The sequence below is a fragment of the Bos javanicus genome, chromosome 20, assembly GCF_032452875.1.
Source record: "Bos javanicus breed banteng chromosome 20, ARS-OSU_banteng_1.0, whole genome shotgun sequence".
Lineage (NCBI taxonomy): Eukaryota > Metazoa > Chordata > Mammalia > Artiodactyla > Bovidae > Bos > Bos javanicus.
In genome coordinates, this window is record NC_083887.1 from 13,495,813 (window position 1) to 13,516,265 (window position 20,453).

General features: G+C 36.5%; 1 protein-coding gene across 8 annotated transcripts in view; it reads right to left on the reverse strand.

The window, feature by feature from the left end:
* The window catches only part of ERBIN (erbb2 interacting protein), a 127,952-nt gene that overhangs the window by 58,336 nt on the left and 49,163 nt on the right, over positions 1-20,453 (reverse strand). For all 8 annotated transcript variants that reach the window (XM_061393400.1, XM_061393399.1, XM_061393398.1 and 5 more), the window contains exons 3-6: positions 17,800-17,997; positions 14,178-14,295; positions 3,555-3,633; positions 1,040-1,129 (exon numbers count right to left, since the gene is read on the reverse strand). In XM_061393400.1, coding sequence (XP_061249384.1) covers positions 1,040-1,129; positions 3,555-3,633; positions 14,178-14,295; positions 17,800-17,988 — 476 coding nt within the window. In that variant the 5' untranslated portion in view covers positions 17,989-17,997. The remainder of the gene's footprint in view (positions 1-1,039; positions 1,130-3,554; positions 3,634-14,177; positions 14,296-17,799; positions 17,998-20,453) is intronic.

Here is a 20,453-nt window from a genome sequence, read left to right on the forward strand (position 1 = left end):
GGCCAACTGTAAATTATATGCAGAGTTCTACGGTGTTGGGAGGATCGGCACCCCTAACCCCTGCATTGTTCCAGGGTCAACTACATTGTGAAATGGTTACCAAAACAAGTCTAGTTAACATTTGTCACTATACTTAATTATATAAAAAAAAAATGTTTCTTCTTAAGATGACTTTTAAGATGTATTCTCTGAAGAAACTTTCAAATACACAATATAGTATGGTTAACGATAATCACCAGGACTTTGCATCCCCATGATTTATTTTATAAACTGGAGGTTTGTATCATTTGACTACCTTCACTCATTCTGCCCATCTCTACCCACCACTCCACTTCTGGCAAACACCAATCTTTTCTCTGTATTTATGAGGTTGGGGTTTCGGTGGTTATTTTAGATTTCACATCTAAGTGAGACCATATGATATATCTCTCTTTAAGAAAAAAAAAGAACATTGCCATATTAACACATATTTGGATAGCACTTTCTCTAGTAATTAATTTGAACACAATAATAATTTAATACCTACTGTTCATTTACTGATTCATCTTTTCATTAGAAAAATTACTCAGGGAATATAATACAGCAAGAAGCACAAATTTAAGGAGGGAGCAACGGGCTGGATCCCAGAAACACATTTTTCTTTTCTCTAGAACTTCGATTCCAGTGAAGAAGACAGATAAACCAATAATTAGATCATTTTAAAAATATGTAAGTGCTGAGAATAAAGCATTCTATCTCAAATATACAAAAATTATTCCAATTTAAACTCCTTATTTTTATGTACTTTAAAACCAAGTCTTAAAATACTTTTTTCTTTTAAATTTTCACTGCTTATTTTTATTTGGGAAAATAAATTTAAAGTCAAAATAACAAGTGCTGAAGAAACTATAAAAACTACAATGATTGGAAATAATTACAAAAGAAGAGCCCAAGAAACTGTAATTAACAGTATTGCTAAAGCAACCTGTAGTCTGGTAAACTTTGCAAAAGTTTTGTTAACAGCTAACAAGAGAAGGTTTTAGAAGAAACTATAACTTACCTGCCAAAATTAGCTGGCAAGAACTCAAGGAAAGCATCATTCAGATATAACTGGGTTAAGTTTAACAGCTGAGAAAATCCATCAGGAAGCCTATATAAAATAAACCAGGATTTAAATTTAATTCATATGCAGAATTTTAGCTATTAAAATCTAAGAAACAGTCTAACCAACACATGTTCTTAACAGATAACAGCTATCTCTTTTATGAGTGATCCTCAAATTGAGATTTACCTTTTATAATAACTTACAGCTTCAATGTTTGTTTCTTTATCATTTTGTAAAAAGGAAGTAAAGCAGTATTTGTCTCAGTAAGATAAAATCTGCACATAACAGTCAACTATGAATGAACCTCAACACAGAGAAATGTATTTAGGACATGACTATGACATCAGCAGGCACTCTTGAAACTCACCTTATCTAACATAAATTGAAAGGACTAGATAAAGAATTCTAAACTTTGACAGTATTGACTTTTGTTGTTGCTTAGTTGCTAAGTCGTGTTCAATTCTTGTAATCCCATGGACTGCAGCCCGCCAGGCTCCTCTGTCCATGGGATTTTCCCAGGCAAGAAAACTGGAATGAGCTGCTATATCCATCTCCAGGGGATCTTCCCCACCCAGGGATTGAACCTGCAACTCCCACACTGGCAGGTGAATTCTTTACCACTGAGCTGCCTGGTAAGCCAGCTGACTTTTGCTGCTGCTGCTAAGTCGCTTCAGTCGTGTCGGACTCTGTACGACCCCATAGATGGCAGCCCAGCAGGCTCCCCCGTCCCTGGGATTCTCCAGGCAAGAACACTGGAGTGGGTTGCCATTTCCTTCTCCAATGCATGAAAGTGAAGTTGCTCAGTCGTGTCTGACCCTCAGCGACCCCATGGACTGCAGCCTTCCAGGCTCCTCCGTCCATGGGATTTGCCAGGCAAGAGTACTGGAGTAGGGTGCCATTGCCTTCTCCAGCTGACTTTTAGGGCCGGATAGTTTTGTGTTGCCAGGAGGCTGTCTTCTGCATTAGCACCTTAGCCTCTAAATCACCTGAAGCTAGCACTTTCCACCACCGTAAGTTGTGTAAACCTCTAAATCGCTTGAAGCTAGCTAGCACTGCCCACCACAAGTTGTGTAAACCAAAAAATGTCTTCAGAATTTACCAAATGACTGTTAACAGCAAAACTGTCCCCATTTGAGAACTACTGGTTTCAATTATTTTCCATTTCAATATGTAGTCCCTAAATAATCAAATAAAGATCATATAATTTTATAATGACCAAATGAGAACTAATATTAAAAGCTGAGTGACATTTAGGGTCATATAAGAACCTATAAATAACTTTGCTTTTATTTCCTCTGGCTAACAAAATAAATTACAGATCTAGAACTTGATGCTAGAATAGTATTTTCAGGTAAAGGTAAAACATCATCTTTACATGTTTGCCTTTACATGTTTGTCTATGTTTGGAAAAACCTTTTAAGTTTGTACATACAAACCTTGAAGTTGTGAGCTTTCAAAGATGTGAACATGCATCTGCAGGTTCAAACCTAAGAGTTCACGTGTCTGGAATACACTGTCATAAGCATGCGTCCTCTACAACTGGTATGGTTCTGTGTACTTTACTGAAGAGTATGATATTTAGTACAGAAGTAGTATGGTATCTTTATTTCAAGCCCAGGATGTGCAGAAGCAAGCATAAAAGCAGCAGTGACGGAGCTGGTAGGACTGTATTTTTCTAGGTACTATACTGTAAGATTAAAAATGTTATCTGTATATTTTGTTTGTTTTTTATGTATTTATGTGTGGAAAGTATTATAAACCTATTACAGTATAGTACTGTATAGTTGATTGTGTTAATTGGGTATCTAGGCTAACTTATGAATAAACTAGCCTTATGAATGTGCTCTCAGAAGCAACTCGTTCATATGTAGGGGATTTGCTGTAATTATGAGAAAGCTGGTTTCAACTTTCATTTTAGCTATACTAAGCTATGCTTTACAATATTCATCTTTTGCTTTGTCATTCTATTTTTTCAAAATTTAACAGCTCTGTTACTAGGAAAGCATTCTGCTTCAAGCCATTATGATCACAAAAGAATATGTGTGACCTTTGGTATATAATACAACCAATCACCTAGCTTTTTCCTTTTTTGTTTTTAGCTTTTTGACTTTTCAGTTTCTCTTATTTTCAAAATTTTGAGTGTGCCACACATTGGATGTGCAAGTGAAGACATTCTTATATTGCACAAGTAACACTGAGCTAAGGAGGCCTAGATCCTAGTCTCATTTTTGACATTAACTAACCACAGGACTTGGAGAACACCACTTGCATTATCTGTATGGATGTCAAATTTACCTTTGTAATATACGGGGTTGGGAAGAGTATTAAAAAGGCTCCTTTTTAATCTAAAACTAAAATTTTGTATAGATTTAAGACTGATATTAACTGTTGATTAAAATGTAGAAAGTAGTATTCTACTTTATCATAGTTGCTTTATTGACATACTATAATTCAACAGAGAAGAACTTACTTGGAAATAGGATTTACACTGGCCTCCACAACTGTCAAAACTTTACAATTTTTTATATTTTCTGGAAACTCTTGTATTCCTAGAAAATGAACAAATAATCATTAACTGTAAAGAATCTATTAATTACAAAGGAGAAAATCATAACAATATTAATAATTAATGTACACTTTACAGATTCAAAATTTATCAACAGAGTAGAATCTCGATAAACTGGCAACACCAATGTCAACCAAACAGAATCACCTCCACAACAATTTCTCTCTTCTGTTTCGCCTCTTTATGACTACTGCTCATTATCAGACATGACTAAGAAACTGAACAACAAACTATCTCGTTTAGTTTTACCCTCCTTTCCTTCTCGCTGTTCATCAGAAAATCAGTGCCTTCTCTGTGTGGTGTTAGGGACACAAAATTCAGAATAATCAGCATTCTTTCTGTGTTTTCACATAAAAAGAGGCACTACTTTAAAAAAATTTTCATTGGAGTATAGTTGATTTATAATGTGTTAATTTCTGCTGTACAATAAAAGTGAATCAGTTAAACATATACATATATTCATTTTTTAAAGACTCTTTTCCTATATAGGTCATTACAGAATATTAAGAAGAGTTCCTTGTGCTATACAAGAGGTCCTTATGGTCCTTATTATTTATCAAATTTTTATATAGTAGTGTATAAAAGAGGCATTACTTTTTAAATCCTGGGTTCCAGATTGAGCTGGCCTCTAATACATATAGGGTAACAAAGCTGAAGGCAAAGCTGAAGATAGAAGAGGTATGATAGAGAATGTGCATCAGATATGCCAATGGACATGCCTGAGGCAGTTATACATCAATACTTCTGCAAAATACAACACGAACGTGACAAGTCAAATTATGGTAGAAGTTTCTAGGCACTTAATCTTACCTCAACTTGTCTCAGCAAAAATATAGCAACAATAGTTGAGTTAGCAACAATCCACAGACCAACTTTAAGTAGTACTGTTGTAATCCAGACTAGAGGAATGCAAATTAATAACTTAAAAAAAAAATGTTCCCAAAATTCTATTAATAGAAAACTCATTCCTTCACTAACACATGATTACTCCAAAGGGCTGACACTGGAGGATCACTTAAGGCTCTGTCAACCTCATGAATGTACTATTCTAAGCAAGTTTATTACAGAGCCAACCACAGAATTTCAGATGATGAAAAATGAAATAATACAAAATCATCAACTGGCAAATACTACAGCAATAACTGATCAGTCAAAACTTAGCAATGGATGCTAAAATTAGTGGGTAAAAGAATGAAGAAAAACAATATATCGATATCGTTTCAAAGCTTCTCCCCCAAAACACATATTATTTTTTAAGAGGGGAAAGAGTAAAGAACTCTCACAGGCACCAACCACTTCAACGATTTAAAAGGCAGCAATTACCAGTATCATCACAGAGCAACTCATCTTCAGATGCACTGAGAAGGGGCACAACACCTATGTCACATTCCTTCCCCAGACACCAACCTGAATTTAACCATCAGCAAATATCAAACAAATCCACATGAAGAGCAGTCCTACAGAACTGGCCAGTAATCATCAAAACTATCCAGGTTAAAAAAGTTAAAGAAAAACTGAATAACCACCCAGATAAGAGGAGACCAAAGAGAACTGCCTATGGTCAACATCTAAACCTACTACTACCATCACTACTACACACAGACATGCAGGCACACAAACGGAAGACAGCTGAGTAAGACTGGGAGGCCATACCATTATCAGTCAATATCACTGCTGTTCTATATAACTGCAATTATTACCAATGGGGGAAACTAGGTGGTAAGTACAAGAGTACCAATTTGTACTGTTTCTTAAAAATGCATGTAACTCTACAATCATCTCAATAACAACTTCAAAAATCTGGGCTCAATGGTTAAGGAAAGATTTTTATCATTGTTGTTGTTATTAAAAGTCAATTTCCCTAAAAGTTTCAAGATGGTTCATTTTAAAGAACTTTTGCTAGAATTTACAGAGTTCATGTAAAGATTCAAATCAGAAAATGTTAACACTGATGGACATCTAACAATATTAAGGAATTACTGTTAGCTGTCTTCTATAAATTGTGGTTAATAGTAGAGTGGCTTCATCTTGAAATATTTATGTATGAGAGAGATTGTTTGGCAAAGTATGAGGTATACATGTAACATACTGATTGGTATATTACAGTTCTGGTTGATAGGCACATCAGGTTTACTGTATTATTCTCTACTTAGATAACAAGATTTTTAAAAAATGACTTTAAAACAGCTATGGTACTTAAAGGGAAAAAATGAACAAAATGATGGGGAGGAAAAGGTTAAATGTAAGAAATGGAAACTTTACAAATGATAAAAACAATACATCTAAATGAAAAAACCACAGGATAGGATTTAAAGATTAGTCACTGCAGGAGAAAATGTCAATGAGACAGAAGACACAGTAACAGAAACTAGCCATTATGAAACACAGAGGGCAAAAAGTAAAGAAACCCAGTGATACCTGGGACAATGCAGGCAGATTAACGTATTTATCTTTAGAAGTACTTGTTGTGTGAGGGGAGAATCTTTGCCTCTCTTGTGCACTACTGGAATAGGACATGGTACATAGTTATCAGTGTCACTCAATAGCTTCCAAATTCTTTACCAAGGTGGCAATAACAATTTTCATACTATAATACCTATTCATATCTTGTCAACTTTTGATGATATCTTTACTTTTTCCCAATAAACACTTTCTGAGAGGGTTGAACCTCACAGATATAAACAAGACATTAACTAAAACTAGATACTTTACTGATCTTTCCTAGAAAGTAAAAGTGAAAGTCTCTCAGTCATGTTCGACTCTTTGCGACCCCATGGACTATGCAGTCCCTGGAATTCTCCAGCCCAAAATATTAGAGGGGGTAGCCTTTCCCTTCTCCAAGGGATCTTCCCAACCCAGGGATCAAACCCAGGTCTCCTGCATTACAGGTGGATTCTTTACCAGCTGAGCCACAAGGGAGACCCAAGAATACTGGAGTGGGTAGTCTATCCCTTCTCCATTCGATCTGCCTGACCCAGGAATCGAATCAGGGTCTCCTGCATTGCAGGCAGATTCTTTGCCAACTGAGCTATTTTCCTAGAGATGAACACATTTTCACATTTATTGATCTATCTAAACTTAAGTATAGCTGACTTACTGTATTACATCTTAGGTGGACAGAATAGTGATTCAGTATTTTTTTACAGATTATACTCCATTAAAAGTTATTACAAGATAAAGGCTATAATTCCCTGTAATATAAAATATACCCTTGATGCTTATCTGTTTTATACATGTGTGTGCCACGCTGAGTCACTTCAGTCATGTCCGACTCTGTGCAACCCTATCCACTACAGCCTGCCAGGCTCCTGTGTCCATGGGATTCTCCAGGCAAGAATACTGGAGTATGTTGCCATGCCCTCCTCCAGGGAACCTTACTAACGCAGGCATTGAACCTACATCTCTTATGTCTCCTGAAAGGGCAGGCAGGTTCTTTACCACTAGCACCACCACACAGTAGATTATATTTCTTACTCTCATGCCCCTAATTGGTCCCTCTCCCCTCCATGGAGGAAAATCAATCGCCCTGACTTCAGACTATACTACACAGCTACGTTAATAAAAACAGTATGGTATTGGCACAAAAACAGAAATACAGATCAATGGAACAGTACAGAAAGTCCAGAAATAAACCCACAGACCTATGATCAATTCATCTACAACAAAAGAGGTGAGAATAAACAATCGAGAAAAGACAGTCTCTTCAATAAACAGCACTGGGAAAACTGTACAGCTACATGTAAAATAATGAAATTAGAACATTCTCTAACACCATACACAAAAATAAATTCAAAATGGATTAAAGATCTAAATGTAAGACCAAAACTATAAAACTCCCAGAGGAAAACATAGGCAAAACTCTCTCCAACATAAATCACAGCAAGATCCTCTATGGCCCACCTCCCAGAGTAATGGAAATAAAAGCAAAAATAAACAAATGGGACCTAATTAAAATTAAAAGCTTTTGCACAACAAAGGAAACTATAAACAAAGTGAAAAGACAGCCTTCAGAATGGGAGAAAATAATAGCAAATGAAGCAACTGACAAAGAATTAATCTCTAAAATATACAAGCAACTCCTACAGCTCAATTCCAGAAAAATAAACGACCCAATCAAAAAATGGGCCAAATAACTAAACAGATATTTCTCCAAAGAAGACATACAGATGGCTAACAAACACATGAAAAGATGCTCAACATCACTCATTATCAGAGAAATGCAAATCAAAACCACTATGAGGTACCATCTCACGCCAGTCAGAATGGCTGCGATCCAAAAGTCTACAAGCAATAAATGCAGGAGACAGTGTGGAGAAAAGGGAACCCTCTTACACTGTTGGTGGGAACACAAACTAGTACAGCCACTATAGAGAACAGTGTGGAGATTCCTTAAAAAACTGGTAATAGAACTGCCATAGGACCCAGCAATCCCACTGCTGGGCATATACACCGAGGAAACCAGAACTGAAAGAGACACATGTACCCCAATGTTCATCGCAGCACTGTTTATAATAGCCAGGACATGGAAGCAACCTAGATGTCCATTGGCAGACGAACGGATAAGAAAGCTGTGGTACATATACACAATAGAATATTACTCAGCCATTAAAAAAAATACATCTGAATCAGTTCTAATGAGGTGGATGAAACTGGAGCCTATTATACAGAGTGAAGTAAGTCAGAAATAAAAACACCAATACAGTATACTAACACATATATACGGAGTTCAGAAAGATGATAAGGATAACCCTATACGCAAGACAGCAAAAGAGACATAGAACAGTCTTTTGGACTCTGTGGGAGAGGGCAAGGGATGATCTGAGAGAACAGCATTGAAACATGTATATTATCATATGTGAAACAGCTCGCCAGTCCAGGTTTAATGCATGAGACAGGGTGCTCAGGGCTGGTGCACTGGGATGACACAGAGGGATGGGATGGGAAGGGAGGTGGAAGGGGGGTTCAGGATGGGGAACACATAAATCCATGGCTGATTCATGTCAATGTATGGCAAAAAACACTACAATACTGTAAAGTAATTAGCTTCCAATTAAAATAAATTTTTAAAAAACATAAAAAAATAAAAATAAAATGCAAGTCAGATTATGCTCTGAATGACCTGACTCAAACCCTTCCAAGTGATTCCACTTGAATGAGAGTAAATGTCAAAGCTACGGCTCTACATTGTCTTTTTGCTCCAAATCCCTACCTTTCTGACCTCTATTCCTATCACTCCCATCTTGCTCACTATGTTTTAGCTACTATAGTCTTCTGTTTCTCATACATGCCATGGACACTCTCACCTTACAAACTGTACACTGGCTGTTTCTTCTTTCTGGTACATTCTTACCTTAGATATCTGCATCACTAACTTCCTCACTTCCACCAAATTCTTGTTCTCACTTTCTCAATGAGGCCTAAGCTCAATGCTTGTGTTAGCTTGTCTCCAAAGATGGCTCTTTCATCCTCATACATAAAGCATGCATAACCTGAATTTTATCATGAATTACTTAATTCTTTAGCAATTTCAACTACCTGTTCCTTTTTCATTCTCACTTGACTTCAACAGTATTCTTTCTTTGTCATATACTCTTGTCATAAAAATTTGACTCTGTGGCTGAAATTTAATAAAATGAAGATACTATTAAACATGGCTATCCTGCTCAGATTAATCTATTTTGGTTATACATTAGAGTTCTCTTTTTACTGCTGAGAAAGAGAAAATACCTCCTGAAATCTAATCGAAGAACTAGCCTGGTACCATCAGCTAGTCCTTGGTCTTTCTATGAACAAGATGCAATCAAAGGGAGACCTTGGTATTTCCCTGTTGAACTAAGCAATTTCACATAATACCAATATTAAAGGAGGCCACTCTTTAACCACAAGAGATCAAGACAAAAGTGTATTTGTAATCACGACTTAACAAAGACAAAATGTGAATCTTGTCCAAGCCATCCCTTCTTCTAACGTGTGACTGCTGCTGCTTTAGTGCTTATAGCTTTAGCTTTGCTCTAATCTGCCCTCCCTATAGATAACATTTATTAATATTCTCAGTCACAGAATTATACTTCTTGACGGCATTCCATCCATAGCAAATGCTCATATTCTTAAATCCTCTTCCAATCATCAAGTACAAGCCCAAATCCTGTAATAAAGTCTTTTAGCACCCGCTGCGACTCGCCTTCCATCCCCATGGCTCAATCACAGGTAATCCTGGGGATCTTTGTTTGGAGGGCATCAATATCCCTCCAATGACCCAAATGTACAATGTAAGTTAATAGTGGTTCTTTACTGTTTCTGTGTTTTAAAGACTATGGTAACAAATAGTACAGAATGTAACACTGATTTCCAGTCAAGAGTCTGAACCAGAAATTGCAAACTTAAATGACTATACTGGCTAGGGGATAACAGATGTATGGTTAGCACCAGGTATAACACAGTGAGTGCTAAGGCCTATGGTAAGGCACAGTGACTGTACACCCCACTTATGGTCTACATTAACAACACACTTAGCAGTGACCAGTGATCACCAGACTATGTTTTTTAAGTTCCATGTCAGTTTAACACATGATTTTTCTTCTTTCGTTATCTTAAATAATCTGATTTATTAAAACAGCTGAATTTAAGCAACATTAACTATTAAGCAAATCAACAACTTTAGAAATTTTAAAACAGAAAAAAGTCAGTGATTTCCCCAGTAATCAATAATCCCTTGTAATCAATATAACTTCTTTGAACTTAAAAGTGAAGAGCCTTTTCCAATACTTTGTCCCCAATCATCAGATTTTCTCAGATTCAAGGAAATGCTTCCTGTTTTGACCCATAAACGTTCAACCCATTCTTTCTGAATGTTTTGACTCAGTTTTAAAAAGGCATAATTAACCTCTCCAGCATTCCCGTATCAGACAGAAAGATCTGAACTACTCTTTCTGGTTTCTCTGCATTAAAATTCCTAGTTTTTATTCAGTGTGCTTTTATAGAGAGAACTGATAGCTAGATAGTCTTCGTTTCTTTTCTCTCTCCATCAGCTTTCTCTATCAACCCCTTTTGCAAATTATTTTAATCATCATCTCTAATAGTCTGCTCAAGAAAACAGGCCAGGACTTCTCTGGCAGTCTAGTGGCTAAGAATTCATCTTGCTATGCAGGAGATGTGGGGGTTCAACCCCTGATTAGGGAACTAAGATCCCACATGCTACACAGGGCAGCAAAAAAGAAAAAAAAAAAAAGAAGAAGCCACATGAACACAATGGATGTTAAATGTTAATTTCTCTAACACCAGTTGCTATTTGCAGTGACTTGGCATAGTAGCCTGGTGAGATTTTCCTTTCTTTAAAAAGCTAACAATACCAAAACTTTAGACAAGAAAAAGGACAAATTAACACTCATAAATTAAGACTTTAGTTTTATTATCAAATGATAAAAAGTGAATTCCTTACAAAATGAAGACAAATATCAACACCTTAAATTTATATACTTCCTGTATACACACTGGTCCACAATGTGGTTAGCAGTCTCATGAGGCAGAACGGGAAGTGGTAATATTGATGAAATTATGTATAGTCTAACTGAGAATGAGATTAATTTCCAAATATAGCAACATGGCAAATAAAGAAATAATGATCAGAATACAATTCAATTTTTCTCTTTCTAAACAAATGTTTTAATCACTAAGCCATATTACTTGCCAGTGAGAAACACTGGAAGAAATATTAGAATATCAGAAACTAAGAAAATATGAAAGTAAAGAATCCTAAAACAAGTGCTTTTAAATAAATACAGCTTGCTGAAACACTAATAAAGCATGCCACAATGTTTCCTGCCTCCTTCCAAGCAGGGGTCATATAGATAGTAAACATGAAAAAAATACCTGTTATATTAAGATAGAATATCATTAGATTGAACTGATAAAAACACCTAAAAGGATAAGAATACTAGAACTTGGATACAAGATTAAAGAATCTTATGCAACATTTAACATAATGAGATGTTGTAACAGAGAAAATATTTAGGGGTATGCTGCTGCTGCTAAGTCGCTTCAGTCGTGTCCGACTCTGTGCGACCCCATAGATGGCAGCCCACTAGGCTCCCCTGTCCCTGGGATTCTCCAGGCAAGAACACTGGAGTATATTTAGGGGTAATTCAATTTTCTCATTCAGAATAAAAGATGAAACTCATCCATCTCTAACATAATGGCCATCTTAATACTAAATAAAAGTAATTCCAAAATTTGATAAACACTGCTTTCATTTAACGTGCTATCCTTTCTTTTAAGCAAGCTGTTAACTTAAATGTACAAATAATGAAACTCAAAATTCTCATAATCAACCACATCATGCTGTAATATGTGTAATATATTCCTGTTTTCAATAATGCAGACTTGGAGTTCTCTGGTGGCCTAGTGGTTAGGATTCTGGGCTTTCACTGCTGTGGCCTGGGTTCAGTCTGTAGTCAGAAAACTGATATCCCACAAGCCATAAGGCACAGCCAAAAAGTAATAATAATGTAGACTCGTATAAGCATATACTTGAGGCTTACACAAGTTAATTAAAATACTCTCAACTCTATAAAAGTAAAATGGGTTAATTACATCAGTCGTAATGATGACTATTAGATTAGGAATTAGAAGTACTAGAATTTTTGTCAGTCAAGGAATGGTTCTGACATAATCATAGTTTCTTGTCTCTCTTCACTTACTTTGTTCATCATCAATGAAATGCAGTTGCATTTAGACATCAGTTTAAGACTAAGAAGAGAAGAAAACAAATAAAAGGCAAGGGACTGATTCTGCCATTTAAAAAATAGATGTGATCACATAGAAAGAGAAGAAAAGAATAGACAAAATCAGCTTAATTTTTAATGAAATAAATTGTAAGATTTTACTGATAACAATAACTAATGCCATTCTCTTTCAGAGAAGAATACTTAAGTGCTTATCCTAAATCTTTTGGTCACATAGAAATTCTAACTCTTCAAAAAACACTCACAAGCTGACAGAATTGTACAAAGCAGGTTTTCAATAATCCACAAAGAACTGTTGAAGCTAGAATGAAAAAAAAAGAAACACTACAGTCCAATGGGTTGTCATAACTCAAACACGTTATTCTTTGCATGAAAGTCTAAGATACTGATTGAATGATGTTGTAGGGCGTAAACTGCACAATTCTCAAGTTTAGAGAAGTAAGTCTGGAATTACTGCATTTTCAGGAGGAGAATAAAGCATGTACATTATTGAGCCAAGGAACAGTTTCATACTATGAAGACTAATAACATTGGTTACTAGCCTTTGTATATGTGATTTTACCCTTAACACCAAAAAGTAGAAGAGATAACCCTTCAGAGTGGAAGGTTACACTTAATGACTTCTAATGTCACAATTCCAAATTTCTACAATGCTACTTAACTGTCAGTGTATGTACAGCTACAATGGTAATGGATCAAGTTCATTTTCTTTGGAATTTACGCAATACTTGCCACTCTATTAAGCATGAGGAATGGAGACAAATTTCAAACTGCCCTTGAAGAAGCTGAGGAAATTAATTAACCTAAAATAAAATCATGAGAAGAAAACTCTTAACAACTAAAAGTCAGCTGATCTGAACTCTACAAAAACAACAATGTCACAAAAAGATGGACAAGCTGGTTTTAAAAGATCAAAGAGACACAACTGAAAGCTACATGTGATCTTTAACTTGGTGTAGGTTGGGCAAATAGCTAAAAAGGGCATTACTAGGCAACAGGGGAAAATATGGTGTCAAATTTCTTGAGTGATAATGATATTGTGGTTATGTATAAGGATTTCCTTGGTCTTGGGAAATGCTTATTCTAATATTATTCCAATATATTGTAATATGCTCACTCTAAAATTTTTAAGTGTTACTTCTCTCTCACTTCAAGGTAAGGAATTAACAATTTGGAACATCTCTTCCACACTTTAATGTTCAAACTAAGCACACAAAACCAAGACAATGTACCCCAAGAGAACAGTGACTATGTCCTTTTACTTTTCATCATTAATTTGTAACCCAAGCTCCTAATAAAGTATTTGGCACAGAGTAGTCTCTCAATAAGTATTTGCTGATGTTCAATTCATTAATGTAGCACAACTTTTTTTTAAACTTTAACATTACACTGTAAATATTTTACGTCAGTATCATTAGGAGCTACATTACAGTCCATGCTTACAGATGATTCAAAATGTGTTATTAACAATCGACATTACAGCTACTTGTTACTAGTTTCTCATCATCACAAACATGGCAGTAAATATATATATGAAAAAAGATTTAAGGACACAGATGTGCATGCACATATCCACAGCATTTCGATTAAAGCTATTTAAAAACGTTTATACTTATTCTTCACTTTGCTTTAAATTCTCATAGATTTATACATATATATAAAAAAACTAATATAACAGACTGCAATCTGACTTTTAAAATTCTTTTTTATCTGGTAAAATACAAAAGAAATTTTATTTATTTAACATGTTCCCCAAGCACAAAAATTTAGAAAGAAAGAATCTTACCATTCTTGCTGACATCCAGTTCCCTGAGATTGATGAGATTTGCAATAGATGCTGGTAATGCTGTTAAATCATTATCTGGCAAACTCAGTTTGTGTAGAGACTGACAGTTAAAAAGTTGCTGTTGAAACAAGGTAGAGAAGGATGTTGATTATTCCTTCAGTTTCCTTAAATATTTCATTTATTAACCGTTAGAAAGACAAATATTATTAACATCATTAAAACTGAATGAATTATACCTACACACATACCAGAGAAGACCTCTTATTATTTTATGCTATTATATATTTGAATACAATTGGACTACTCAGAATGATTTACATCCTCATACTTCTACCCTGGGCAAAATGCACTTAACAAAATCTAGCATATGGTGTATTTTCTGTTAGGGTCATGAGAAATAAGTGGCTGCTAAATCTAGTAAACTAAAAGGGCTTCCCCAATGGCTCAGATGGTAAAGAATCTGCTTGCAATTCAGGAGACCCAGGTTCAATCCCTGGGTCAGGAAGATTCCCTGGAGAAGGGAATGGCTACCCACTCCAGTATTATTGACTGGAGAGCTGCATGGACAGAGGAGCCTGGTGGGCTATGGTCCATGGGATAGCAAAGAGTCAGACACAAGTGAGCAACTAACCCTTTCACTTTCACTTTGGATCTTATGTTTCAAGTATCCTTATTCCAAAATGTAAGTTTATAAGCTGAATTTATATAAATTCAAATATGTAAAATTGGTTTTAAATGAATTAAAACATAGAACTCTGATTTGAGAGAAAAATAAAATAAGGGAGCAAACATAGTGTTATGCTAAAATCACAATAATGAAAATGGGACTTAAATATATTTAACCAAAGGCAGTAAGTACCAGAGAAGGTAATGGCAACCCACTCCAGTACTCTTGCCTGTGCCTGCAAAATCCCATGGACGAAGGAGCCTGGTAGGCTACAGTCCATGGGATCTCGAAGAGTCGTACGAGACTGAGCGACCTCACTTTCACTTTTCACTTTCATGCATTGGAGAAGGAAATGGCAACCCACTCCAGTACTCTTGCCCGGAGAATCCCAGGGATGGGAGCCTGGTGGGCCACCATCTATGGGGTCGCACAGAGTCGTTCACGACTGATGTGACTTAGCAGCAGCAGCAGCAGTAAGTACATGGGCTACTTCTAAGCTTCATATTAAAAAAAAAAAAAAAAAAAAAAAAAACCTTTGCAGAGTACAGAGGATTTTTAGGTACTGAAAATACTATGTTTGATTGCATAATGATGAATACATGTCATTATATGCATTGTGCTATCCACAGACTGCACTACACCAAGAGCAAACCATAATGTCAACTATGGACTTTGGGTGATTATGATTTTTCAACACAGGTTCATCAGTTCTAAGTACTATGGTGGTTTAATCACTCTGGTACCAAAGCAGGGATGCTGATAACGGTGGAAGCCATGCATGTGTGGGGACAGGTTACATATTTGGTAAATCTATGTGCATGTGTTAGTCACCTAGTCATGTCTAACTCTTTGTGACCCCACGGACTGTAGCTGGCCAGGCTCCTCTGTCCATGGAATTCTCCAGGCAAGAATACTAGTGGGTTGCCATTCCCTTCTCCAGAAGATATTCCCGATGACCCAAGGATTGAACCTGGGTCTCCTGCACTGCACACAGATTCGTTACCATCTGAGCCATTATGTGGCCTTGGGAAATCTCTATACTTGCCTCTTAGTTTTGCTGTGGATCTAGAATTGCTTTAAAAAGTAAAATCTTTAGGAAAAAACAAAACTGTGTGCAGGATGGCACTGAATAAATCCTATTTAAGGAGAGCATTCTTCCAAAAATGGAAAATTGCTAGGCATGATAAGTGATTCAGTTATTTGCATTATCATAGCATCCCTCTCTCTTTTCAACACAGTTCCCAAAATGAGACCTCACTGGTGGTCATTAGAAAATGGGACTAATTTTGGTCTTCCATTTTCTCTAGGAGACCTAGCTAAGGAAGATAAATTCCCTGCTGAAAAATAACACGCAAGCAAACAGTCAATTACAAAGCACCCTATCACAACCTAGGGAAGAAATTCATGATCACGCAACCCACAACTTCTAATATTTTATCCATAGCTATATAAAGATTTCTTTATAAGACAATCTCAGATGGTGCTGGCTTTCAGAATGATTTTACTACTATACTAGCCACCCAAACAGCAACTCTTTCAAAACAATGTTGCAATCCGGGATATATATAAATACACACATAAATCTAAAACAAATGTTTTATGTTACAATAGATACAGGCAACACTCCCTATTTTTTACTCTATGATAGATAGGGTTACCAAATAAAATACAGGATGCCTGGTTAAACTTGAAGTTCAGATAAACAATAATTTTTTTAGTGAGAGAGGTGTCCTATACACTGCATGAAACACACTTACACTAAAAAATTACTATTTATTTGAAATTTGTAATTTAATTGGATGTCTTATATTTTTTGTCTTCTAAATCTGCCAGTCCAAATAAGAGTTTATTTTTTGGAAATGCCCCATATACTAAATTGATTTTTATGAGCCACTAATGAGTCTACACCCACAGCTTAAAAAACACTGTTGTTTGGGTGGTAAAACTATTGCAACTTTCTCTGCAAAAATAAGAAACTGAGTAGGGGATGAAGTCAGGTTAGAATTTAAGGGAAAAAAAGAAGTAACAACTAAAATATCTTAGCAAGCAAGTTGTTAATGGGAGAGGATGTTTCATGGCAACAAACCAACTTTCTCCTGCTAGTTGTTCCTATATTTCAGAAACAATAGGTCCTCCAAAGCCCTTCCAAACAAAACTGAAATGGGGAAAACAGAATAGTACCTCTGCAAAGCTGTTAAAAAAACAAAATTCTGATGTGATAACTAAAAGGACAATTTATCCTCAATTACTAGACCAAAAACTCATGAAAACTAGAAAAACATTAATTTCAATTCTTTGTCTAGGTAAATCTGTTGGCTGCAGAAACTATAGAGTCTTATTATCTACTTTGGGCTTCCCTGGTAGCTCAGCTGGTAAAGAATCCGCCTGCAATGCAGGAAACTCCAGTTCAATTCCTGGGTTGGGAAGATCCCCTGGAGAAGGGAACTGCTACCCACTCCAGTATTCTTGGGCTTCCCTGGTGGCTCATTTGGTAAAGAATCCGCCTGCAATGCAGGAGACCTGGGTTCGATCCCTGGGTTGGAATGATCCCTGGAGAAGGGAACTGCTACCCACTCCAGTATTCTGGCCTTGAGAATTTCATGGATTGTATAGTCCATGAGGTCCCAAAGAGCTGGACATGACTGAGTGACTTTCACTTCACTTTACTATCTACCTTAGTGGCTCTAACAAGCCTGGAATTAAATATAAAATTTTAAATTATTTGCATAAATAAGCCATTAACTTGAAAAGATAAAGCAATTAACTTCAAGAGATAAAGGTTAAAAATTCAATTTAAAAAACCTGAATTGTGTTACATATCCTAAAGATGAAATTAAACCAAAACAGGGGCAATAATATATACATATGTATCAGCATTATGGCAACACTAGGAATATCATATTTCTAGGCATAAAAATAACCAAAGGCAATTCTTGAAAGATCAGATTAACATACCTTTGGAAGCTCTTCAATCTGATTAGCATCTAAGTAGAGCTCCTCCAAAGTTTTCTCAAAAGTAAAAATCTCTTTGGGAACCTGTTCCAAACTGCAATGAGAATAATCAAGAGTAGTGACAGTCTCCTCTTCTCCTCGAAGACAACGACATGGTACCAACCGCACAAATAAACTTCGTTTTGTAGTCATTTTTAGACACTGAAATATGCAAACAAAAATAAGTTTAGTAAAAGCATTATAACAATTTTTCAAAACAAACTATTCCAGTTCAATTCTCAGAGTTTATACCTCACAGATAAATATTCCCTTCTGTAAACACACTCAACAGAATGCATTTACACTGCTTTCCTATCAAATTTTTTATATTTGTTGTTGTTGTTCAGTCACTAAGTCCTATCTGACTCTTTGTGATCCCATGGACTATAGGATGCCAGGCTCTCCTGTCCTTCACCATCTCCTGGAGTTTACTCAGAACCATTCATGTCCATTGAGTCAGTGATGCTATCCACACATCTCAACCTCTGCCGCCCCCTTCTCCTTCTGCCCAGCAACAGGGTCTTTCCCAGTGAGCTGGGTCTTTCCCAGTGAGCTGGCTCTTTGCATCAAGTGACCAAAGTATTGGAGCTTCAGCTTCAGCATCAGTCCTTCCAATGAATACTCAGGGCTGATTTCCTGTAGGATTGACTGGTTTGATCTTGCAGTCCAGGAGACTCTCAAGAGTATTCTCCAACATCACACTTCGAAAGCATCAATTCTTCAGTGCTCGGTTTTCTTTATGGTCCAATTCTCACATGACCACTGGAAAAACCATAGCTTTGACTATCCACGCCTTTGTTGGCAAAGTGATGTCTCTGCTTTTTAATATGCTGTTTAGGTTGGTCACAGCTTTCCGTCCAAGGAGCAAGCGTCTTTTTCATGGTTACAGTCACTGTCCACAGTGAATCTGGAACTCAAGGAAAAAAATGTCTGTCACTGCTTCCACATTTCCCCCTTCTATTTGTCATGAAGTGATGGGACCGGATACCATGATCTTAGCTTTTTTAATGTTGAAGTTTTAAGCCAGCTTTTTCACTCTCTTCTCTCACATTCATCAAGAGGCTCTTTAGTTTCTCTTCACTCTCTGCCATTAAGATGGTATTATTTGCATACGATGAGGTTGTTGATATTTCTCCTGGCAATCGAGCTTGATATTCTAGCTTGATATTCATCCAGCCCAGCATTTTGCATAATGTACTCTGCAGAGAAGTTAAATAAGCAGGGTAACAATATACAGTCTTGTCTCACTACTTTCCCAATTTTGAACCAATCTGTTGTTCCATGTCCGGTTCTAGCTATTGCTTCTTGACCTGCATACAGGTTTCTCAGGAGGCAGGTAAGGTAGTCTGGTATTTTCATCTCTTTAAGAATTGTCCACAGTTTGCTGTGATTCACAGTCAAAGGCTTTAGCATAGTCAATAAAGCAGAAATAGATGTTTTTCTGGAATTTCCTTGCTTTCTCTATGATCCAATGAATGTTGACAATTTGATCTCTGGTTCCTCTGCCTTTTCTAAATCCAGCTTGTACATCTGGAAGCTCTTAGTTCACGTACTGCTGCTAAGGCCTAGCTTGAAGGACTTAGAGCATAATCTTCCTAGCATGTGAAATGAGCACAATTAAACTGTAATTTGAATGTTGTTTGGGATTGGAATGAAAACATATTTTCCAGTCTGGTGGCCACTGCTGAGTTTTCCAAACTTGCTGACATATTGAGTGCAGCACTTTAACATCATCATCTTTTAGGATTTGAAATAACTCAGCTGGAATTCCATCCCCTCCATTATCTTTATTCATAGTAATGCTTTTTAAGGTCCATTTCACTTCACACTCAAATTTATAGTGAATTTAAAAATAAACTCAAGCACTTTTGTACTTCACAAAATGATCCTAAAAGTAACCATTTGTTGTTGTTGTTTGTTCAGTCGCACAGTTGTGTCCAAATGTTTTCAATCCCATGGACTGCAGTACACCAGGCCTCCCTGTCCATCACCACCTCCTGGAGCTTACTCAAACTCATGTCCATTGAGTTGGTGATGCCATCCAACCATCTCATCCTCTGTCGTTTTCTCCTCCATCAATCTTTCCCAGCATCAGGATCTTTTCTAATGAGTTGGCTCTTCACATCATGTGGCCAAAGTATTGAAGCTTCAGTTTCACCATCAGTCCCTCTAATGAATATTCAGGGTTGATTTCCTTTAGGATTGACTGGTTTGATCTCTGTGCTGTCCAAAGGACTCTCAAGAGTCTTCTCCAACACCACAGTTCAAAGTAACCATTTATATGCTTCTAAAAGAACCATTTCAGAATGACACCTCCCTTATGGCAGAAAGCCAAGAAGAACTGAGGAGCCTCTTGATGAAAGTGAAAGAGGAGAGTAAAAAAGCTGGCTTAAAACTCAACATTCAGAAAACTAAGATCATGGCATCCGATCCCATCATTTCATGACAAACAGATGGGGAAACAATGGAAACAGTGAGAGACTTTATTTTCTTGGGCTCCAAAATCACTGAAGATGGTGACTGCAGCCATGAAATTAAAAGACGCTTGCTCCTTGGAAGAAAAGTTATGACAAACATAGACAGCATATTAAAAAGCAGAGACATTACTGTGCTGACAA